The sequence below is a fragment of the Vanellus vanellus genome, assembly GCF_965231255.1.
Source record: "Vanellus vanellus genome assembly, chromosome: 28".
In the NCBI taxonomy this organism is placed as follows: domain Eukaryota; kingdom Metazoa; phylum Chordata; class Aves; order Charadriiformes; family Charadriidae; genus Vanellus; species Vanellus vanellus.
In genome coordinates, this window is record NC_138933.1 from 2,286,122 (window position 1) to 2,307,607 (window position 21,486).

General features: G+C 71.0%; 5 protein-coding genes across 5 annotated transcripts; 1 reads left to right on the forward strand and 4 right to left on the reverse strand.

Moving 5' to 3' along the window:
- Positions 1–629: 629 nt before the first annotated feature.
- On the reverse strand, positions 630–1,571 carry APOF (apolipoprotein F; the record flags this gene model as incomplete). The annotated part of the gene is made up of 1 exon (XM_082496488.1): positions 630–1,571. The coding sequence occupies one exon, from the start codon at positions 1,569–1,571 to the stop codon at positions 630–632; it is 942 nt and encodes a 313-aa protein (XP_082352614.1).
- A 291-nt stretch (positions 1,572–1,862) lies between these two features.
- TIMELESS (timeless circadian regulator) lies at positions 1,863–8,688 on the reverse strand. Its single transcript, XM_082496537.1, has 30 exons — positions 8,650–8,688; positions 8,205–8,335; positions 7,980–8,133; positions 7,770–7,884; positions 7,631–7,693; positions 7,417–7,518; positions 7,148–7,303; positions 6,940–7,073; positions 6,769–6,856; positions 6,489–6,665; positions 6,196–6,413; positions 6,015–6,118; positions 5,761–5,930; positions 5,554–5,679; positions 5,324–5,475; positions 5,148–5,245; positions 4,950–5,067; positions 4,670–4,871; positions 4,429–4,580; positions 4,263–4,348; positions 4,047–4,170; positions 3,869–3,951; positions 3,648–3,790; positions 3,389–3,563; positions 3,243–3,311; positions 3,055–3,173; positions 2,834–2,978; positions 2,712–2,748; positions 2,459–2,574; positions 1,863–2,232 (listed from the first exon to the last, which is right to left on the reverse strand). Exons 2-30 carry the CDS (start codon positions 8,299–8,301, stop codon positions 2,108–2,110), a joined length of 3,648 nt encoding a protein of 1,215 aa, XP_082352663.1. The 5' UTR covers positions 8,302–8,335; positions 8,650–8,688; the 3' UTR covers positions 1,863–2,107.
- Positions 8,689–9,434: 746 nt separating this feature from the next.
- On the reverse strand, positions 9,435–11,183 carry MIP (major intrinsic protein of lens fiber; the record flags this gene model as incomplete). Its single annotated transcript, XM_082496385.1, has 4 exons — positions 9,435–9,617; positions 10,024–10,104; positions 10,213–10,377; positions 10,824–11,183. 4 exons carry the CDS (start codon positions 11,181–11,183, stop codon positions 9,435–9,437), a joined length of 789 nt encoding a protein of 262 aa, XP_082352511.1.
- An 871-nt stretch (positions 11,184–12,054) lies between these two features.
- Positions 12,055–14,347, reverse strand: LOC309682325 (uncharacterized protein). The gene is made up of 5 exons (XM_082496399.1): positions 14,207–14,347; positions 13,333–13,653; positions 13,104–13,256; positions 12,947–13,027; positions 12,055–12,464 (listed from the first exon to the last, which is right to left on the reverse strand). The coding sequence occupies exons 1-5, from the start codon at positions 14,339–14,341 to the stop codon at positions 12,255–12,257; spliced, it is 900 nt and encodes a 299-aa protein (XP_082352525.1). The 5' UTR covers positions 14,342–14,347; the 3' UTR covers positions 12,055–12,254.
- A 1,924-nt stretch (positions 14,348–16,271) lies between these two features.
- On the forward strand, positions 16,272–20,334 carry RBMS2 (RNA binding motif single stranded interacting protein 2). Its single transcript, XM_082496454.1, has 13 exons — positions 16,272–16,339; positions 17,526–17,674; positions 17,793–17,851; positions 17,938–18,029; positions 18,129–18,286; positions 18,501–18,580; positions 18,656–18,765; positions 18,877–18,923; positions 19,029–19,122; positions 19,216–19,263; positions 19,783–19,890; positions 19,973–20,050; positions 20,125–20,334. The coding sequence occupies exons 1-13, from the start codon at positions 16,274–16,276 to the stop codon at positions 20,203–20,205; spliced, it is 1,170 nt and encodes a 389-aa protein (XP_082352580.1). The 5' UTR covers positions 16,272–16,273; the 3' UTR covers positions 20,206–20,334.
- Positions 20,335–21,486: the final 1,152 nt, after the last annotated feature.

The window sequence follows — 21,486 nt, forward strand, 5'->3', positions numbered from 1 at the left end:
CGCTCTGCGCGGCGATTGGCGGAGCGCGGCGGCAAGGCCACGCCCCCCAGGCCGGGAGACACGGCTTCCAGCGGGGTTGCCCACTTCCCCGAAATGACGTCAGAGGGGGCGTGGCCAGAGAGGGAACCCGGGGGTAGGGAGGGGATTGGCAGCGCCGGTCCAGGACGGGCCGTGGGGACAGGCACAGAGCCATGGGGACAGGAAGAGGCCATGGGGACAGGGAGAGGCGGACAGAGCCTGTAGGGACAGGGAGAAGCCATGGGGACGGGGACAGCCCGTGGGGACAGGCTGTGCAGCCACTGGGATGAGGACAGGCTGTGGGGACGTGTCTGGGGCCATAGGGACGGGGCTGGAGTAAAGGGACAAGCTGTGGGTACAGGCTGTGGGGAGAAAGACAGGGCTGGGACCAGAGGGACAGGGCTGCAGGAGGCAGAGCCGGGCAGGACACTCTGGGTGGGACGAGGATGGGGACAAGGGACGGGCCAGCTGCCACCACGTGGCTCAGGCAAGGCCTCCCCGTGGGGCCAAGGTCCCCATGCCCCAGGGCAGGGCGGCCCCTCATCGATCCAGCAGTGGCCTCCCCAGACAGGGACAGCGACACCGAGCCAGCCGCAGCACGGGGCCTTTATTCAGACAATGAGGACAGGGCCGCTGTGGGCAGTGGGGGCCGGTGGGGGGTCCCCCTCTGAGGTGAAGTAGCTGATGAGCGCCCGCACCCCGGCCTTGAGCCCCGGCTGCAGCCCCAGCTGCAGTCCCAGGGCCACGGGGCCGCTGGCACCGGCAGTGAGGGCAGCCAGTCCGGCATATCCCAAGTCCTCGGCCACCTCCAGGGCCCGCGTGGAGGCCAGGGCCTCACAGCCCTGGAAGGCATAGTAGAGGCTGGTGCCCAGGTTGTAGAAGGTGCTGACCCCCGGCACCCACTCCATCACCCCGTGGGCCTGCCGCTCCCCCGGCGGGTTGCAGGGGTCCTCATCCTCCCGCCGGCGCCGTGACCGATGCCGGGTGGCATAGCGGCACACAGGTAGCCAGGCACGGGCCATGGCTCGCTGGACCCGCTTGGCCGAGTGCCCCACGGCTGGCACCCCGGGTGGGGTGGGGTGGGTACTGGCCATGGGACGCCGGAGCCGGGGCGATGCCGCGCAGGGCTGTGTCGGCACAGAGCCCCCCCGCTGCACCAGGCTGAGGAGGAGCGGCACAGCCTCAGGTGCCGGGGTGTCCCGTAGCCGCACCAGCCCCCGCAGCAGTGCGGTGGCCGTGGTGTGTCCCAGCTCCCTGTACAGCCGCAGCACCTCTGCCTCAGCCTCGCGCTCGCAGGCGGCCCCGCTCAGCGCCAGAGCCATGGCGGCGCGGGCCAGGGCGCGGGGCAGTGGTGGGAGGTGGGCGAAGCTGGGCAGGGCGTCAGGCCGCAGGTCCTGGCACGATACCCCGCGTCCTGGCAGGGCCCGCGGCGGCATCTGCTCCGCCAGCAGCACCCGCGCCGCAGCCCAGTCATCGGCACCTGGCACAGACGGGACGACAGAGCTGCTCCCCAGGCCAAGGAGGAGGAGGAGGAAGAGCAGAGCCTGGGACATGGTGGAAGCTCAAGGAGGTCCTGTGGAGGCAGAAGGGGCAGGCCCCCATCAGCCCCCCGACAGCCGCAGCCCCTCGCGGCCCCCCAGCGCCCCAGCTCACCCGCTCGCCGCCACCAGCCACCTCGCTGCCCCGTCCAGCCGCTGGCGCTGCCGCCCCTGCGGCCCCTTTATAGCCGCCTTATCAAGAGGTGTTGCAACACGCGGGGCCTGGCCCCCTCCCCCAGCGCAGGGACGGGGACAGGGCACCCCCAGGGACCCAGCCAACCCCGGCCCCACACACCAGGCAAGGGCTAGAGCTGCATTTATTTATTTGGTCTATTTCCAGATTTAAAAGGTGTTGGGGGGGGAATAAAACTACAAACTGAGGGAAAAGAGTGAAAAGAGGGAGTTTGGGGTAGGAGGGAAACGGAGACACTAGGACAGACACTGGGGAAGGGGACAGGGTGGAGAGCTGCCCTGTGTTTTTGCAGCACCGTTAAAAACAGCTTTAAAACAATGCAGAACAACCAGAAAACAGCTCAAGGCCCGGGAGCCCCTCAATCCTCCTCCTCCTCCTCCTCCTCCACGCGGCGGATGCGCTTCTGCCTCCCCCGGGGCTGCGGGTCCTCATCCTCATCCTCATCCCCATGGAAGTGGGGGGCTGCGGGGTCTGGCTCTGTGCCTGCAGGCAGAGGGAGTGGGGAGGGGGCTGAGCCCCCCCGGCCAGGGGTGCAGGCAGTGGGGGTACACCCCTGTCCCCCCACCCTCTCCCCAGCACCAGAGAGTTGGCAAAGGGTCCAGGGATAGGTAAAGTGTGACCCAATGGCACCTCGTGCCCAGCTCCTAGTGACACCCAGAGCACTACCGAGGTAAAGCCCCCACAGCCCCCCAGGAAGGGCTGCACGCACCTGAGCTCCTGTTGTTGCTGTCCTCATCCTCGCTGTCGAGCTCCCGTCGCCTCTTGGTTCCCGACTGCACCGAGCTGGGGACGGGGACGGGGACGGGGACAGGGACAGGCTCCTCGCTGCAGCAGTGGGGACAGAGGGTGGCACCGCTCAGCCCCACACCAGGACAACCCCCTCCAAGTCAGGGAGGGGACCCCCCGAGAGTCGGGGAGAGGACCCAGCTGTGGGGCCCCCCAGCACAGGAGCCCATTCTCACCTCTCCGAGTCCGATCTCAGCCCCGCCGGCGGCCGCTCTGCTGACAGGCATGAGAAGAGGGGCTCAGGGCCTCCCCCACAGCTGGAGGACCCCAGCCCGGCTCCCACACCCCCAGTCCTCACCTGGATCAGGGTCCTGGGGGCACCTGGGTAGCTCCAGCAGCCCCTGGGGGGGTCCTGGGGGGTCAGGACCATGATGGGCAATGGAGGCGGCTGCACGGCGGAGCTGCTGTGGGGTGAGGGCAGCGGGGATGCGCCAGAAGGATTCCTGGGCAGAGGGGAGATGCTGTAGGGCCGTGCTGGGAGCGAGGGGATGGGCATGGGGACAGGGATGGGCACCACACCTGCTCACTCGCGGGGGGACGGAGCCCCAGCTGCCGCAGCAGAGCCTGGAAGCGCCGGTCCTCCATGGCATCCTCATTCTCCTCCGAGAGCGGCACCAGTGGCACCGGGTGGGACACGCCTGGGCCGAGAGCATCATCAGCCCAGCCCTGGCCCCCACCCCGGTCCCCAGTGCCCCCCGTTTGCTCACCATCCTCCTCGCGGTCCCCGGCTGTCCTCCGCAGGCAATTCTGCAGCCACAGCAGGGGTCCGGCCAGGCCTAGGGACAGGGGAGGGTGAGACAGGATACGGCCCCGGAACCGAGCCTGACCAGGGGGCTCGGAGCCCCTCACCCACCTTCCTGATGCAGACGGTGCACCAGGCCTTGCCCAGCCCCTTCCTCGGGCAGCCAGTGCTCCTCCATGGGGCCTTCCTCTGCTTCATCATCTTCTTCCTCCTCCTCCTCCTCCTCGCTGTCCCCATCCTCTGCCGAGCTGTCCCGGGATGGCGCCACTGGGGCACCTGCTGCACCCTGTGGGGACCAGCAGCGTGTGGGTGCCCATGACAGGGCAGCACCCGTTGGGCACAGCCCAAGACCCCCCTCAGCCCCCCATACCGGTCCGGGGCCGTGGCTCTTCCTCCGGCGCTTCTTGTACAGCTCCTTGCGCTCCGACACCAGCCCCAGCCCCAGCAGCTTCTCCACCACACGAGCCCGTGACCGCCGCGCCGTCAGGTGCTTCATGATGTTCCCCAGGACGTCTGCAGGGAGGGAGGTCAGGGTGAGGGGCTTTGGGGGGCTGCCCCCCCCCGCCCCGAGCCCACCCCAGCCCCGCTCACCCTCCGAGCCCCGGAACTCCTCGAAAAGCCGTGTCAGCTCCTCCTCCTGCTCCTGCGTCCACAGCACGATTCGGGTGCCCTTCCTGGGGGGTGCATGGCTGTTGGTCCCTGCCATGGGGTGAGGTGGCCACCCCAGCCCAGGGGTCCTAAGGGGGTCCCATGGGGATCCCTGACCCACCTCTCCCGGGGGAAGTCCTTGGCACTGTTGGCCAGCCCCAGCCGCACCAGTTGCTTCACCACCTGCCTCCGCGTCCGCCCCGGCGTGGGGAGATGGGCCAGGATGGCAGCGATGACGTCCTCGCCTGCGGAGGGAGCGGGAGAGGCTGCAGGGAGGGAGCTCCTGCTGCCCGCCCAGGGGTCCTGCTGCCCCCCAAACCCCGGGGAGCCCCAGTACCTTCCACTTCCTTGTACTTCCAGTACAACTCCCGCAGCTCCTGCTCCTCCTGGGGGGTCCAGGGGGGAACCCGGCTCCTGCCAGCCCTGGGCAGAGGGGAGGGGAGGTGAGGGGAGGCGAGGGGAGGCAAGGGGAGGGTGGCAGCCCCCTCCCTGGCCCCACTCACCCCTCTCCCTCCCGCAGGGAGCCGTAGCCCTCTGTCATCTCACGCACGGCCGCCGGGGTCTTCCAGAAGAGCAGCTCCACGAAGGCCTTCTTGTTGGTGGACGCCAGCGCAAAGAACTTGCCCAGAACGAACTTGGCCAATGCCACCAGCTCCTGTGGGTGGAGGGAGGGAGAGCAGGGCTGGGGGATGCCAGAGGGGATACAGGACACCCCTCCCCCGGGGACGCTGGGCTCCGCCTGACCTGGTGTGCGCCAGCAGCAGGGTCACTGAGGAGGCGGTGGAAGAGGGAGAAGAGAGAGAGCTGGAAGAGCAGGGCCTCCATGTGCAGGTCGCGGGCCAGGCGGTGCAGCAGGCGGGCAGCGCAGTGGTTGGTGCGGGGGCTGTTGCGGGCGTACCCCCGCAGCAGCAGCACAAGCGCCCGGACCACAGGGGCACAGGCAAACCTGCCCCGGCAGTCCCGGTGAGCGGGGCCACCCCAGCAAGCGGTACCACCCCGGACCCATCCTGTCCCCTCCTCTCACCGTTTCAGGTAGTCGAGGAAGTTGAACTCCTTCTCTGACACCTGCATGGTCTCTTCCTCCTCTTCCTCATCCTCCTCTTCCTCTTCCTCCGGCTCCTCAGCCTCGGGAGGTGCATGCCCTGCAGTGGGACAGTGGTGAGGGCCAGGAGCACTGCGGCCCAGAGCCCGCCGCTCCCGGTGCCACCGGCTGGGGACTCACGGGGTAGGGGAGCGAAGAGGATCTCCCGCAGCAGCCGGGTCTCCTCGGGTGGCCCCGCATCAGGGGGTCCGAACACATTCCCCTCAGGCCAGACATCCCTGGGGAGAGGGGGACGGGCTGGCACCGTGTTCCCTCACCCCTGCCCAGGTGTGGGATGGGAATTACGGTGCCTGTACCTGGCGGAGCGGAGCAGCCGCAGGGCCTGGGGGGCCTGGGCGTCCCGCAGGCACCCCTGGATCCGCAGCAGAGCCTCCGCACGTTGCTCCTCCACCGGCGTCTCTGAGGCGGCGTCGAAGGGCACCACGTCCTCGGGGAGGGGCACCTCGCCCTGGGGCAGGACACTGTCACCCTGTGCCACTCCAAAGACACCCGGTGCCCCCCCGCAGGGCCGGATCCTTCCCCCTACCTGCAGGCAGGCCTGGAGCTGCGGCGCCAATCCTGCCCACAGCTCCTCCAGCTCCGCAGCACTGGGCGGCTGCGGGGTGAGGGCTGCAGGTGCCCGCGGCTTCTTCCTCCTCCGCACACGCTTGCTCTGGGGGGAACAAAGATGGCATCAGGAGGGGCTGCCTGGCCCCTCTAGGGACCCTTCCCTGGCAGGGCAGGCGCACCCCACCTGCACCACAAGGCCGGCGCGGCCCTGGCAGAAGCGCTCCAGCATGCGGAGGAAGAGATGAGCTGTCTCCACCAGGTCCCGCAAGAAGCTGCGCGGTTGCTTGGTCTCGTCAAACTTGCGGAAGAGGGCGAGGAAGAGCTCCCGGTACTCCATCAGGTAGAAGATATTGCCTGGGGAGGAGGGCGTCAGCCGGCAGGGGCTGAGATCGGACCCCCTTCCCCCACAGGGTTGGGTGGAGGGACAGACGGACTCACTCTTGATGACCTGGCTGCTGTCCCGCACCGCTTGTGAGGGGGACCGGTCCATCTCCTGCACCGTCCGCAGCAGCTCCTGGTACGCCTTCAGGGCCAAGTGCATCCTGGGGACAGGCACCATCACGGCTCCGCACCCAGAGGGGGTCCCAGGCAGCCCAAGGTGGGGGTCCCAGGCACCCACCTGCGGGCCCAGGTGGCTGCCTCCTTCTTGTCCATCAGCGCCATCTCGTAGTAGGTGGTGAGGTTCTGCTCAATGAAGTGGAAGGCGCGGACACCCACTGTCTCCGACACGAGCTCAGGGCGGAAGCCCTGGCGGCGGTTGAAGGCCATGAAGAAGGCAGTGGCCCACAGGTAGTAGGTCTCGTCGTGCTGCTGAGCCTTCTCCCGCACCAGCTGGTCCTGGGGATGGCAGGAGGGGGGCTCAGCAGGGGTCCCACCGCCCAGGGAGGGGGTCACAGCCTCCCTGCCCCTCACCTTGACCAGCAGCATCAAGCGGTTGTAGCAACCCTCCAGGAAGTCCTGGCAGAAGCAGCGCAGGAAGAGGCGGACATTGCGGGCAGAGCGACGGGGGGACTCAGCCTCGGGGGCAGCCTGGCGCCGCCGTGGCACCCGCCGCATCTCCTTGCCCAGGTCATGGCTGTAGCTCTTCAGCTGCAGGGGAGAAGCAGGGAGCAGCCAGCCTCGAGTCCCCATGTCATCCCTCTACCCCCCCCCCCCCCCCGATCCCCAGCCACATCCCTGTCCCTGCGCTCACGTTGTGCAGCCCCTTGTGAAAGACGACATCCCGGTCCCCAATCGCCTTCAGGCCCTGCAGGACATAGGAGCCACCGAAGCGGGAGTGCCTGGGGCAGGGGGACACGAGCTGAGCGGTGCTGGCCCTGCCACGGGGGTCCTGGCCCAGCCATGGGGTCCAGCTCCCTCTCACCTGGATGGGCGCTGCAGTGCTCGAGCCCTCTTCTCTGCCAGCTCCCGCTGCCGCAGGCTCTCCAACTCCCGCGTGTCCTCCCCGTGCTCGGCAGCCGCCTGCCCCTGCCCTAGCGCTGCCAGCTCCTCCGGGCTCTGCGGGCAGCGCCGTCAGTGCTGCAGGGGGGCTCCGGGGGGATTGTTCCCTGCCTCACCGCCCCCCGGCTCACCTGGTCACGGAACATGAGGGAGATGATCTCCAGGACGTGCAGGGCCCATTGCTGCTCCACCTGGGCGCTGGCCAGGAACTTGAGCAGGTCGTCCATCCCGCTGATGTGCAGCGCCCACAGCACCCGGTCATGCACGCTGGCGTCACCATCCACGCCCTGGGGGGAAGCAGCAGGCAGGGGGTGCTCAGCAGGCAGAGTGTCAGGGTCCCCGGGGAGCCACCATGTCCCCAGACCTGCCGGGTACCCAGGGACAGGTCCTGTTCCAGTACCTGCTCCTCTGTGGGGTCTGGGGGGACGTGCAGCACGTTGCGCACCAGCAGCAAGATCCTCTCAATCAGCAGCGTGTCCTCCTCCTGCCGCTGCTCCCAGTCCTGGAGCGATGGAGCCATGAGGGCTCCCCGCAGCACCCATGGGGACCCTGGTCCCGCTTAGCGGGGACAGACCCCTCAATCCCCAGGAGTCGCACAGGGATGCGGCACTCACCAGCTGCAGCAGGTCATAGAGCTTCTCGCTGAGCACCCCAAAAACTTTCTCACTGGCGAAAGCCTGCAGAAACCCTGTGTGAGCGAGGGGAGAACGGGCAGAGCCTCCCACCCAGGAGACCCTCCCCAGGCAGACGCACCTCTTTGTAGGCCTGGAGGTAGGACAGGACCTGGAGAAAGTGGTGCCGGGAGGTGGCATCCGCTGGCACCTTGCCGAAGCAGAGCAGAGCCGGCTGCGTCAGGTTCACCATCAGCCTACGACCAGGCAGGGTGGGGGCGTGTGGGACCACCGCTCCGTGGGAAGACCCTGCGGGGCCACCCCCAGCCCCCAAACCCTGCCCTGCCGGTACCTGACGACGGCGTCGAAGAGCACCTTATCCTGCGGGTACTGGACCAGGATGGGCAGGAGGTCGTTCTGCAGGATCTGGGCTGCCCCCAGCTGCTGCCGGATGTCCCGGGTCTCGTCCTCATGGCGCAGGTACCGGATCAGGTCCTTGACGCTCTCTGGGGAGGGGGGACGGGGCCGTGAGCCCCCGCCGCCGCCGAACCCTCCCGCCCCCCGCCCCCCCACCTACCCAGGCAGTCGGGCTCCCGGTGGTAGACGTCGCCCTCCAGGTAGCCCAGGGCGCTGCAGGTGGCCAGCAGCTCGCAGTTCATCATGTACCAGTCCATGCAGCGCGGTGGGGCGCTGCGGACCACGAACCTTCTGCGAGACGGCCGTCAGCGCCACCGCCGGATGCCCCCCCCCCCCCGGTCTGGGGTGCGCCCCCGGGCCCCCCCACCGCCGGTAGCGGGGCACCAGCCGGCCCCGGTGCCGTGCTTCCCGAGATCAGGGCACCAGCGGGGATTCCCCTCCCCGGAACACCAGCCGCCCCCCCCCCCCCGCCGCCGGTACCGGAGCGTCGGGCGGTCCCAGTGCCCCTGCCACCCGCCCGCTCCCCGGGCACCAGCCCATCCCGGTGTCTCCCCCCCGCCCGGTACGGGAGCACTCCCCGGCCCGGCCCGGCCTCCCCTGCTCACCGCCAGCCCCGTCTCAGCCGCCCTCGCGGCCGAGCGCCCGGGAACCGGCGCGGGGGCGGTGTTACACAACCGCCCCAGTTCCCGCGACGAGAGGACCCGCCCGCCCCCCCGCGGGCTTCAAGCGGCAATTCACAACCGAGAAGACCCGCTGGGCCCGCAACCCCTCCCGCCGCCTGCTATGGGCATGGATCACGGCGCGGTGCCCTGCAGCCTCCCCCACCTCGGGCACCGCACATGTCCGACCCCGCTCCTCCCACCCTGTTGTTGCGGGGAGACACCCGTCCCCGTCCCCCATGGGGAGCCCTGCGGGGAGGGAGGGCGGTGCGCAGCATTGCCCTTTTAAGTGCGACGTTGCCTGAGGCGCAGCCCCTCCTCCGGGGCGGGGCCTTCCCTGCGGGCGCGGGAACGGGCGGCTGCGGGGAGGGGGGCGCCTCCCGGCAGCCCCCGCGCGGTTGCCGCGGCGACGCGGGCCCAGCCCCGATTCCCCCCGGTGTCCCGCTCCCTCCCCAACTCCCCCCGGGCCCCGGTCACGGTCGCGAGCGGTTACCAAAATAAAAGAGCAGGTTTAATTCACCGAACACAGAACTCCCGCCGCGGCGGGGCGGTCCCGGTCCCGGTCCCGATGCCGGTCCCGGTCCCGGTCCCGGTGGCGGGGCCCCGCCGCCGCCGCCGCCCGCCGCGCCGCACACACACGCACCACACGCAGCGCGGCGGCCCCGTCACAGCAAAGCAGCGGGCGGGCGCCGGGCGGGCACCGGGCGGGGCGGGGGGGGCCGGGCCCGGCCCTACAGGCCCTGCGTCTTCAGCTCCAGCGGCTCGGCCGGCGGCTCGGGCGGCGGCTCGGCGGCGGGGGGCTCTCCCTTGAGGGCGGCCAGGCGCTCCGCCAGGCTGCGCGGCCGCGGGCACAGCGCGAACTCGTAGAGCACCGCGCCCAGCGCCGCCCCCAGCAGCGGGCCCGCCCAGTACACCTGCGGGGGGGCGGCGTGGGCACCGGCACCCCCGCAACGACCGCACCCCCACCCCCCCACCCCCGGATGTCCCCGGCTGCAGACCCCCCGTTCCCCCGGGCCCCCATCCCTTCAGGGTCCGGCACCCACCTCCTAGTGCGGGGGGGGGGGGGGAGGGGGCAGCGCGGGCAAGGGTTAGCCACGTGTACCCCCCGAGATACTGGGGGGCAGCAGGGCTGGGGGGGGCTCCTTGCGCCCCATCTGCGCAGCCCCCATCACCCTGAGGTGCTGCTGTCACCAGGGTGGCTCTGGCAGCCGCCCCCCCTCGGCGGGGACACCATGGCTGGGGCGGGATGGGAACAGGCGGGGAAGGTCAGGGAGGCCCCAGGATGGGATGGGGGGGGGTCCCCTCCACCCCCCCACTTACCCAGTGGTTGGTGAAGTTGCGGGTGATGACGGCGGGGGCGAAGGAGCGTGCGGGGTTCATGCCGGCGCCCGTGTAGTGGATCTGCGGGGAGGATGGGGTGGTGGGGTGACAGCCAGCCGCCCCTGCAGCCCCGGAGCCCCCTCCCAGCCCCCGGGGTGACGCCAGGAGGGTCCCTGCAGCCGCCCTTACCCCAAAGAGGTGGCCGAGGGCGAGGGAGAAGCCGACGGGCAGCGCTGCAGAGCCCGGGCGCCCGTCGTGGCGGTCATCGAAGCTGGCCAAGACGCAGAGGACGAACTGGGCGGTCAGGAGCAGCTCCACCACCGTGCCCTGGCCCAGGCCCACGCCGGGGTGCAGCTGTGTAGGGATGGGGCTCAGCACCCCACAGAACTGGTCCCCCCAGTCCCTCAGCGCCCCAAACCCTCACTGCCCTGGCTGTCACCCCACACACACACTCCCAAGCACCTCCTGGACCCAATTCCCTGTCGACCCCCTTGTCATCCCCAGCCCCACCGTACCCCAAACCCCTGCTCACCCCCAAACACCTCCCAGACACCCAGCCCCCATTACTGCCCCGCACCACCCCACCTCCTGAACCCCCTAATGCCCCATCAGCCCCCCCGCAGCCCCTCAGTGCCCCAAACCCCCAAGCATCTCTGAGCGCTGCAATCCCCCATTACAGCCCCACAGCACCCCAAACCCCAAAACACCTCCTGGAGCCCCCCTCCCCCCTCCCCACCCCACTGTACCCCAACCCCTCAAGTCCCCCCAAGCCCCCCTCCCCACCCTCCAGCCCTGCTCACCGCGCTGAGGCCGAGGGTGCCGCGGACGGGGGCCGGCGTCACCCCATAGAGCACACCGGCCCCGGCCAGGGCACCCAGCAGCTGGGCCAGCATGTAGCCCAGGGCACGGGCCAGGGAGAGCTGCGAGGCCAGCAGGAAGGCCAGGGTGATGGCCGGGTTGACATGGCCCCCACTGACGTGGCCCAGCACCTGCACTAGGGTGGCCTGGGCCAGCCCAAAGGCCAGGGCGGCCCCCAGGACGCTGGGGGGGCCCGGGGCCCAGCGCAGGGAGGCCCCCAGCCCCAGCAGGGCGTAGAGGAGGCTGCCCAGGAACTCGGCCAGGACGGCCCTCCAGAAGGAGGACGAGCGCAGCTCCCGCATGGCCTGGCCCCGCTGCCCTCCACGGCCCCGCTCCCCTCCCCGGGGGGCCGCCTGTGCCCACCTTTATAAGGCCCCCCCGGGCCGGCCCCAGGGGTGGGATCCCACCACCGCCACCCCCCGTTAACCACTTCGCTGCCCGGTGCGGGGGACGGGTGACGCATGGCAAAGGACCACCCCCCAGGGGCAGCCCAGCACCCCCAGGATAGTGGGGACCCCCCTTCCGAGCTGCACCCCCCCATCCCTGGGGCTGCCTTGTTGGGGGGGGGTGTCTGACCCATAGGCACCCTCTGTGGGGTTTGGGGGACCACCATGCTCAGGGGCTGGGGGCAGCAGTGATACCTCCCTCCATGTTTTGGGGGACACTTTGGGGTGACCCTGCTGGGAACCAGCCTCCCCCAGCCCCACACAGGGGGGGCCCTGGGTGTCCCCCCCCCACACCCCGGGCCAGCCCCGCTGGGGGGCCGCGGGGGCTCCCCCCGCCCTGGCCCTGTTGTCTGCAGGAGGGTTATTCAGCCCGGCTTAGCGGGCGCTAATTCCCCGGCCGGGGGGGGATTAGGGCTGGGCACGGCCATTGGTGCCCGCAGAAATCTGCCGGGGCTGCAGAGGCTGCGACAAAGGGCTTTGCTGCGCTCAGCGCCCTGGCACGGGACGGGCGGACAGGGGGTCCCGGCCCCCACCCTCACCACGGGGCCGCTGGGAGGGGGCACCTGCCTGGGGGAGCCAGGGAGGGGGCATGTACACAGGGAGGACCCTGGTATCGGGCTGTCCCCGTGCCCTGAGGGTGCAGGACGGGGGGGTCTCACAGCCACCGAGACCCCCCGTCCCCCATAGCAACACTCTGCACCCAGCTGCGACCCAAAGCCACCTTTAATCCTCCCAGGGGGAGAGGACGGTCATAGGGAGGGGGGTCTGGAGCCATCTGTGCACACACACACACCCAACCTCCCCATCCTGCTGGGGGGGCCCCGTGCCCTGTGTGCCCCCACGGATGGTGCAGGGCTGGGGGGCTGGCGGGGACCCGGCGTCAGGGCCCACGTGCCACCTCTGGCCAGAGCTGGGGGTCCAGGGGGCTCAGGCTGTGCCCTGGCCCCGCTCAGCTGGGGGGCCCAGGGGGCCACGGGTGGAGGGTGAGGTGGGTGACAGGCTGGTGGTCTCCACCAGCGCCACATCCCGGCAGGCAAGACAGGCGCCCAGCTTCTCCCGGGAGGCACTGGGGGCGAAGACGAACTCATAGGAGAACCCGGCCAGCACCGCACCCAGCACCGGCCCCAGCCAGTACACCTGGAGGGAGGACATGGCATCAGGGGTGCTCCGGGGGGAGGGGGGGGGGGGGGAAACATGTCAGGAGTGCCCCAGGGACAGGGGGACACATGGACAGGGGGTTCTGGGGGATGCTGGGCACTGCCCCAGGGATGGGGGGACCGGGGACCCCACACCAGAGATGGGGACAGCCTGCCGGAAGCTTCTCCAGGCATGAGGACCCACGGGGGGATCACACGTTTGGGATGGGGGGATCAGGGGGGGCCCGTCCCAAGGATGGGGACTTGGGGGACCCATCCTGCAATGGAGGGACCTGGAGGACCCAAACTGGGGATGCAGCTGAGGGTGACCTGTCCTGGGGGGACCCATCCAAAGGAAGGGAAGAGCCAGAGACCCCGGTCCTGGGGTGGGGACTGGACTGTGGGGGTCCCATGCTGCATCTGAGGGCACCCATCCCCATCTTGGGGTCTCTGGGGGGGGACCCGGGGGTGCCACTGACTCACCCAGTGGTCATCCCAGATGCCGGTGACGATGGCCGGCCCCAGCGAGCGCGCTGGGTTCATGCTGCCCCCCGAGAACGGCCCCTGTGGGAGATGGGGGTCAGGGACGGCTGGGACAGGGGCCGGCAGCCCCAGGGTGGGGGCAAGTGGGGGTCCTTACCGCGGCCAGGGCACCGGCCACCATGGCACTACCCAGGGCCAGCCCACCTTCGGGGGCCACCCGGTCAGCAATGGCGAAGGCGGTCAGCGCCAGCTGGAAGGTGGCGAAGGTCTCCCAGGCCAGAGCCTGCCCCGCTGTCCCTGCCGTGCTCACCTGCCATGACAGCCTGGCCTCAGCACCCCACCACCGTGACAGGGATAGAGACAGGGACGGGTATGGGGACACTCACCCTGGTGACAAGGCCAGCATCATCCAGCAGCGCCAGGCGGGCAGCGGCGGAGGCCAGCACGGCCCCGGCACATTGGGCCAGGAGCCTGGCAGTGCCACACAGGGTGCCCATCTTGCGGGTGCAGAGCAGGGCCAGGGTGAGCGCTGGGTTGGCCTGGGGCGCCCCAAGGGTGCAGGCCAGCGCCCCGGCCACCAGCCCCCCGGCCAGCGCTGGTGCCAGAGGCCCAGGGGCTGCCGAGGCGCCCAGCACCACCCCCACGAAGATGAACGTCGCCACTGCCTCTGCCAGCACCCCCCGCCAGAAGCACCCGCTCCGTAGCTCCTGGGGGCACAAGGGTGGTCAGGCATCACCCTGGCAGGCAGCATGGAGACCCGGTGCCACAGGGATGGGGTGCCATGGTGACAGAGCGCCATGGTGATGAGGTGTTGTGGCAAAGGGGGACCTCAGTGATGGGGTGCCATGGCAACAGGATGCCCCAGTGACCAGGTACCATGGCGATGGGGGTGTCTTGGCAATGAGGCACCTTGGTAACAGGGTCACCATGGCAACTGGACCACCATGGCAATGGAGCCACTGTGGCAACAGAGATGGGTGCCATGGCTGCAGGGGGTTACAGGCACAGAGGTGGGGTCAGGAGCCACAGCAGGGCTGGGGGGCATGGGGGGGGCACATAGGGACTCCTGCACCAGGGCTACTGGCTGGGGTGCTGGGGCTGGGTGCTGACATGACAGACTGGGAGGGTCGCCATGAGTCGAGGGCTGCTCACCCACCCCCCTGTCAGGGAGAGACCCCAGGACCCCAAGGCCATGGCTCTGGGGGTGAGTGGAGGGTCCAGGGAGAAGGGGCTGGGACAGCGCAGTTCGCAGGGCCTTACCTCCCCGATGGCCATGGCGCAGCTGCAGGGATGAGGCGAGCGGGGAGGATGCCCAGGGAGGGCACCCCCCACCCCCCAGCCCTGCCACCCCTCCTGCACTGCCAACCCCCCGGCTGTGGGGAGGGAGGGGGCCATGCTTGGCACAGGGCACCCCCAGGGTGCAGGAGGGGGCTGAGGATGGGGCGGGGGGCTGCAGGGGTCCTGGGATTGGGTTCAGAGCATCTCTGGGAGCCATGGCAACGAGCTGGGACACTTTGGGGTGTTGCCACGACGACCAGCGCTCCATCCCCAGGTGAGAGATGAAAGGCAGGGATGAGATGAAAGGCTGGGGGGAGCAGAGTGGGGGGGAAGGTGCCTGCCTATGCTGGGGAGAGGGGGCATCCCCATAGCCAGCCCTGCTCACACACCAGGGATGAGAGCCAGGGTGCCCTGGGGAGCATCAGGAGAGGGCTGGGGTGGGGGGTGCCCCTCTGCCCCTGCCTGCAGGGAGTCGGGCGACGTGTCCCTGCCAGCTCAGCAGCCCGTCCCCGCACGTGGGGTGAGTCAGCGGGGCCGCGGCCGAAGGGCCTGGCTCAGCATGGGGCACGCGGGGCCCCGGCCCTGCTGACGCCCTGCAAAGAGCCAGAACAATCCGCGCTGAGGGCGGCCACAAAGGCGCACGGACACGCGGGCAGACGCACAGACACGGAGCGGGGCCGCGGGGTCCCTGCATCCCGGCAGATGGGGGCGGGGGGGGGGAGGGGCAGAGTGGGGCAGCAGCAGCTCCCCCTGCCCCATCGCTCCCCACGCCGCCCTGGCCAAGCTCGGGCCAGGCTGGGCACAGCCGGGACCCCATGTCCTGTCCTGCACAGAGCACTCTAAGGATGATGTATCCCCCCCACCAACCCCCCAGAGACTCCCAGGTCTGCCTCTGCTCCCCAGGTGCCCCCAGACCCCTCATTCTGCCCCACAGCCCCCCCCAGATGCCCCACAGACCCCCCAGGATCCCCCATTCTGCCCCAGAGATCCCCCCAGACACCCCCGTCCTGCTCCACAGATGCCTCACGTAACCCCAGACCCCCAAAGATCCCCCATCCTGCCCCACAGACCCCCGAGAATTCCCCATCCTGCCCCATAGGCACCCCCGCAGTGCCACTAGGTGCCCCCATTCTGCTCCACAGACCCCCCAGAATCCCCCATCCTCAGCTCTACAGACCCCTCAGCAGACGCAAATGCCCCCCCAGGTCCCCCTTTCCTGCCTCCCCTCCCCCCCCCCGTCCCCCTTAACACCACCCCACCGCCGTGGGGGGGGGTAGAAGGGGAAGGAGGCGAAGCGCCAAGATGGCGGCCCCCGGTCCGCCCTCAGCCGCGGGGCGGAGCCAGCCGGAGTCACGCGGCAGGGGACGGAGGTGCCAAGATGGCGGCCCCGCCTTGGCGGGGGCGGGTAGGGGGAAGCACGTGACCAGAGGCTTCAAAATGGCCGCGCCCATGGTGCGGGCGGCGCGGGGCGGGGCGAGTGCCCCGCCGAGGGGTAATGGCGGCGGGGGGCGGGGCGTTGCGGCCTTAAAGGAGCCGCGCTTAAAGGGTCCGCAGCACACCCGGCGCCACCGGCACCCGCGGGGCTGAGGCCGCGGCGGGGCAGCCCGTCCCCAGGCGGGCAGTGGCACTCTCGGGGGGCAGCCCTGTGCACCCCATCCCCATCGCGCCCCGGGCGCTCGGGGCCGAGTGTGGCGGGGCGCAGACCCCGACGTGGCGAACGGGACGGGGCCGGGAGGTTCCCCCGGCGTCGTGTCCCTCCCCCCCCGGCCTGACCGTGAACGACACCTCGGCTGGGGGCCGGTACCGGGGGCGAGGAGCAGCACCGCCCCCCCCCCCCCCTTCCCGGCGCACCGGACCCAGCAGCGGGGGTGTGGGGGTGCGCGTGACCCCCCGGGTCCCCCACGGGGTGGTGGTAGTGTGTGGGGGGCGCGCTAGGACCCGGCCCTGCGCGGCCGGTGCCAGCCCGGATTCCCGGCGGGCTCCCGGGCGTGACGTCAGGCGCGGGCCCGCCCGGCTCCCGGCCCGCCCCGGCCCCTCGCGCTCGGGAAAATGCTGCTCTCGGTGCCGCCGCGCTCCGGCCTGCCCGCCTTCGCCTACAACAAGAGCGGCAAGAAGGTAGCCCCCCCCCCCCGCGCACCGGGCCGCCCGCCCGCCGCCAGGCCCGGCCCGTGGCGGCATACCCCACCCCCCCACCACCACCACCCCCCCGCCGCGGGGGGAGCGGGGACGTGGGCGGGGGGCACCCGCCGTGGCGGCCCGGTGTGTCGTGTGTGTGTCCCGTAGGCCGGCCATGGCGGGGGGGGGGGGGCGGGCACGATGGGGCCGTGATCGTGTCCGCCTTCCCCCCCCCGCAGCGGCCCAGATACCGGGGGAGAGCCCGGAGCGATGGCGGGGGGGCGGCGGGGTGCTCAGCAGCCCTGGGGGGTCACGGGGGGGGGGGCGAGAGGGCCACCCGGAAGGAGCCCCCGCGGGACAGGGGTCAGGGGGACACCCACCCAACCCCCGCCGTGGCCACGGGGGTCCTGTCCCACTCGTGCCTCAGTTTCCCTCCCTGCGGTCACCCCCCGCATTGTCGTGTCCCCCCCCCGCAGTACAGACCCCGAGGCGGGGGGGGGGTTCAGCCCAGCTCGGGGCGAGGGGCTCCGCGGCCCCCTCAGGCACCTGTGCACGCCTGCACACGCATGTGCAACACGCACACACCTGCCCTGTGTGAGTAGGGACCTCCGCACCCCCCCGCGGAGGTAACAGCCCCCCAGGGCCTGGGGAGGGTCTGCACATGTGCTCCCCCCCTGCGCACACGGATCAGCCCTGCGACACGCTTGCACACGTGTGGGGGGCAGCGCACACGCTTGTGAGCTGTGTCCACTTGTGTGCAGGGTGCGCACCCACACGCGTGTGCACCGCCTGTGCTCGCTTGTGCCGGGGGTCCTGGACGGGGGGACCCCATGTAGGTGGGTGATCCCCATCCCCAGTGGGGGGGGCAGGGAGGTGGTCACCCCCGACCCCAGGACGGACCCCCCTGAGCTGCAGCAGAGCCTGGACGTGGGGGGACGGGGGGACGTGGTGCCACCCTGCAGATGGGACATGGGGGGGGACAGGGACCCAGGGGTGGGCGCTGTCAGACTGGGGGTCCTGCAGCCGGGGGGGGGGGGGGGGCGGGGGGACACAGGATCCGTCCCTTGGCCCCATTGGGGGATTCATCCACTCTCACTGCATCCACATGCACATCCCATGGGGGGACGCGATATGGGGGGGCTGCAGCAAAGCCGGGGTGGGCACTGACCCTTGTGTCTCCCCCCAGCAGCCCTATGTGCCCCCGGCGCAGCCGCTGGGCCCCCCCAGCCCCAGCCCTGCCGGGGGGGCCACGGACCAGCTCAGCAAGACCAACCTCTACATTCGGGGGCTGCACCCCGGCACCACGGACCAGGACCTCGTCAAGCTCTGCCAGCCGTGAGTGGGGACAGGACCCCCCCAGGGGGACGGGACCCCACTGCCCCCAGCCCAGGGTCCCCCTGGGGGTGGGGCTGGGGGCCCTGCCAGGTGCTGATCCCCCCTCTTTTCCCCCCAGCTACGGGAAGATCGTCTCCACCAAAGCCATCCTGGACAAGACGACCAACAAGTGCAAAGGTTGAGGGGGGTGCGGGACTGGGGTGGGGGGCCTGGGGGGGCTCTGGGGCCCCCTCTCACTTCTCCCTCCCCCCCCCCCCCCCCAGGCTACGGCTTCGTCGACTTCGACAGCCCCACGGCGGCCCAGAAGGCCGTGACAGCGCTCAAGGCCAGCGGGGTGCAGGCGCAGATGGCCAAGGTACGGCACAGCCCCTCGGGGCTCCCCCACCCCTGAGAACCCCCCAGGACCACCGCCGGGTGTGGCGGGGCCCGGCCGCCCCTCTGACCCCCCCCACAGCAGCAGGAACAGGACCCCACCAACCTCTACATCTCCAACCTGCCGCTGGGGGTGGACGAGCAGGAGCTGGAGGCGCTGCTGAAGCCCTTTGGGCAGGTGGTCTCGACCCGCATCCTGCGGGACCCCCACGGGGCCAGCCGCGGCGTGGGCTTTGCACGGTACGGTGGGGGCCGGGGGGGGGTCTGCTGTGGGCTGGGGGGGTGCAAGGGGGTGCATGGAGCTGGGGGGTGCGAGGGGCTGGGGCTGCATGGGCAATGCATGGGGCTGGGGGTCGCCCAGGAGGATGGGGGGGGGTGTTTGGGGCTGTACAGAGCTGGGGGGGGCTGCGTGGGCCCTGTGTGTGGCCCCCGCCCCAATTCCACTCCCCCCCAGGATGGAGTCCACGGAGAAGTGTGAGGCTGTCATCACCCACTTCAACGGGAAGTACATCAAGATGCCCCCGGGGGTGCCAGGTGGGCTGGGGGGACTCTGGGGGGGGCTGGGGGGGGTGGGGACCAGCTGACAGCTCTGACGGCCCCTCCCCACAGCCCCCCCGGACCCACTGCTCTGCAAGTTCGCGGATGGGGGGCAGAAGAAGCGGCAGAGCCAGGGCAAGTTTGTGCCCAACGGCAGATCCTGGGCCCGGGACGGAGACGCGGTGAGAGGGGGGGGCGTGGGGAGGGGGTCCTGCCGGGGAGGGGGGGGGGGCAAACCCCATGGCTGCTGGAGGGGGGCCACAGGGCAGTGCTGACCCTTTCTCCACCCTCAGGGCACTGTGACCTTGGCCTATGACCCTGCGACGGCACTGCAGAATGGGTGGGTGCCCCACAGCCCTTCCAGACCCCCCTCCCCCACAGGCCCCGGTTGGGGTGGGGGGCTGCTGGCCACCCCTCCCCCTTGACACCCCCATTTGCTCCACAGGTTCTACCCGGCACCCTACGGCCTGGCCCCCAGCCGGATGATCGCCCCCACTGCCCTGGCCCCCTACCTGCCCTCCCCCGTCTCCTCCTACCAGGTACAGGGGGAGGGGATGGGAGTGCCGGGAGGGGGGTGTCCTGCGGGGGGAGGGGCAGAGCCCCCACCCACTCCCACCCGACCGCCTCCACAGGTCCACGGCCCCGCCTGGATGCACCAGTCCTACCTCGTGCAGCCCACGGTGAGCGGGGGCGGAGGGGGTGTGGGGGCCCCGCCCAGTGCCCCATCCACACCTGCCACGCCCTGGCAGCATCCCTGGCCCCGCCCCTCTGCAGCCACACCCTGCCCTTGGCAGCTGTGCCCCGCCCAGTTCTGCTATGCCACGCCCCTGTGGCTGCTGCCACGCCCATTTGATGCCTGCCCCACCCATTGTGGCCATAGCCCCGCCCCATGTCCCCGCCCCTCGGCCCCGCCCCACCCCATCCCTGGGTCTCCTGTCCCATGTCTCCACAGCCCCCGTTGTCCCCGGTGTCCTGTGCCCTGCGTGTCCCCCGTGTCCCACCGGCAATGGAACCCTTGTCCCTGCATGTCCCCTCTGCCCCCGGAGCCGGGTCCCCGCAGCCCCACATGTCCCCACCCCACTGATCCCTGTGTCCCCCCATGTCCCCATGCGTCCCCGTGTGTCCCTACCACCCATGCCCCCGTGTCCCCCCACACGTCCCCGTGTCCCCCCCATCCCTGGGCTGACGGAGCCATGCAGGGCACGGTGCTGGCCCCTGCTGTGGACCACGCCGTCCCCCTCCAGCCCTCCGTGGTGGCCCCCCTGGCCCAGCAGCTCGGACACCTCTCGCTGGGCAGTGCTGGCACGGTAAGACCTCCCCTGTGCCCCTCCTGATGCCCCCTAACCCCCCCCCCCCCCCCCACCTCACTGACACCACCGCTGTCCCCAGTATGTACCCGCTGCCACCGCTGTCCCTGGAGCCTTCATCCCGCCATACCCACCGGTGCCACCCGCGCTCCCACTGGAGGTGAGTGCTGGGGGTCCAGGGGGCTGGGGGGGAATACGGGGGGAGGGTCCAGCTCCTCTAACGCCTCCCCGCAGGACGGCAGCACTGCCCCGAGCCACGGCCCCATCGAGTCGCCGTCCGAGCCCGGTGCCTTCCCCTACCCCTACCCCAAGTAGCGGCGGGGGGGGACAGCCCGAGGGACCCCGCACCCGCCGGCTGCCGGGGGGGGGCTGTGCTGGGACCACCGCCTGGTGCTGCCCCCCCTCCCCCCACCGCTGCCACCGCCGCTGCCACCTCGGGAAGGACCCGCACTCCGGCCGGGGGTCCCTGAGCCTGGGGAGAGGGGGGGGGTCTCTGCTGCTCCCACAGCGCCTTGCTGCCCCCTCCCCCCTGGCTGGGCAGCCCCCCTCGGAGGGCTTTCTTTCCTCCTGCATTTTCTAAAAAACTAAAAGAAAAGGAAAAGAAAAAAAAAAAAGACAAATGCCGCCCCGGGGGGGCCGGGGGTCCCCGGCTGCCCCCACCTCGTGCTTCCAGGCCCGCGGCCCCGCCAGCTCCCCCAGCCGCGGTGCCCCCTGTGCCTTCTGCTGCCTGGTCCGGCCGGTGCCCCCACCTTGGGGACCGGGGTGGGGGGGGGCGATGGTGGACACCCCCCCTACCCTACAGAGTCCAGCGTCCAGGCACCCGCTCCCCCCGCAGGGCCGGGGGTGCTGTCCTGTGACCGTGTCCCGTCCCGTGTCCCCCCCCCCCCCCCCCCCCCCAGCCATTCCTGCCCCCGGGGCTCTGCATGCTGCCCCACCCCTGCCCCGGCCCGGGGGGGGCAGGACAAGTGCAATAACCCCCCCCCCCCCCCCCCCCCAAATCCTACCCCCCCAGCTTCCACAGGTGACGGGCGCCCCAAGGGTCACCCAGGCACTTTAGAGTCCCTGCGCCTGGGGGGGGCTGTGGCCCCACGCTGCCCCCCCCTCCCCCCAACTCCCCCCCCTCCCCCCCGCAGCGACAATCAGGGGGTCCCACGGGGGCGGCTCTTGCAACCAAAGATTGATGGAGTCGTGGGAAGGGGGGGGTACTGAGCTGCCCCAGCCCCCCCCCCCCCCCTCCCCCCCCGGCTTTGCCACCCAACGCCGTGGGACTGTCTGTCCATCCCTCCCTGGGGGGGGAGTAGCCCCCCCTCGGACCTGCTTCCAGCTCTGGGGCCGGCTCTGCCCCCCCACACCAGCTCTGCCCAGGGCCTCCCGGTTCTTCCAGCCCCCCCCAGCGCAGCAGAGTCCCAGCTCTCCCCCCAACCCGGGGCAATGGGGCTCCCCAGTCCCCCCCGGGGCTGAGGGACCCCCCTGGAGCAGCGGGGACCCCCTGCCACACATCTACCTCACCCCACAGCTCAGTGTGTGCTCAGCCCAGGCCTGGGTGGGGCAGGGGGCTGCAGCCCTTTGCCCCCCCCACCTGGGGTGACACCACCC

Bases quoted from the DNA above. Each gene is read 5' to 3' on its own strand.
- TIMELESS (XM_082496537.1), bottom strand. From the start codon at position 8,301: ATGGACTGGTACATGATGAACTGCGAGCTGCTGGCCACCTGCAGCGCC. The intron at 7,694-7,769 runs GTGCGTCTGCCT...GGGTTTCTGCAG, and splicing joins ACCTCCAGGCCTACAAAGAG to GCTTTCGCCAGTGAGAAAGT. The intron at 3,791-3,868 runs GTGAGCGGGGCT...CCCTCCCTGCAG, and splicing joins GGAGTTCCGGGGCTCGGAGG to ACGTCCTGGGGAACATCATG.
- RBMS2 (XM_082496454.1), top strand. From the start codon at position 16,274: ATGCTGCTCTCGGTGCCGCCGCGCTCCGGCCTGCCCGCCTTCGCCTAC. The intron at 17,852-17,937 runs GTTGAGGGGGGT...CCCCCCCCCCAG, and splicing joins GACGACCAACAAGTGCAAAG to GCTACGGCTTCGTCGACTTC. The intron at 19,891-19,972 runs GTAAGACCTCCC...CGCTGTCCCCAG, and splicing joins CGCTGGGCAGTGCTGGCACG to TATGTACCCGCTGCCACCGC.
- LOC309682325 (XM_082496399.1), bottom strand. From the start codon at position 14,341: ATGGCCCCCTCCCTCCCCACAGCCGGGGGGTTGGCAGTGCAGGAGGGG. The intron at 13,654-14,206 runs GTAAGGCCCTGC...TTGTGCCCCCAG, and splicing joins GCGCCATGGCCATCGGGGAG to GAGCTACGGAGCGGGTGCTT. The intron at 13,028-13,103 runs GTAAGGACCCCC...CATCTCCCACAG, and splicing joins TGGCCGGTGCCCTGGCCGCG to GGGCCGTTCTCGGGGGGCAG.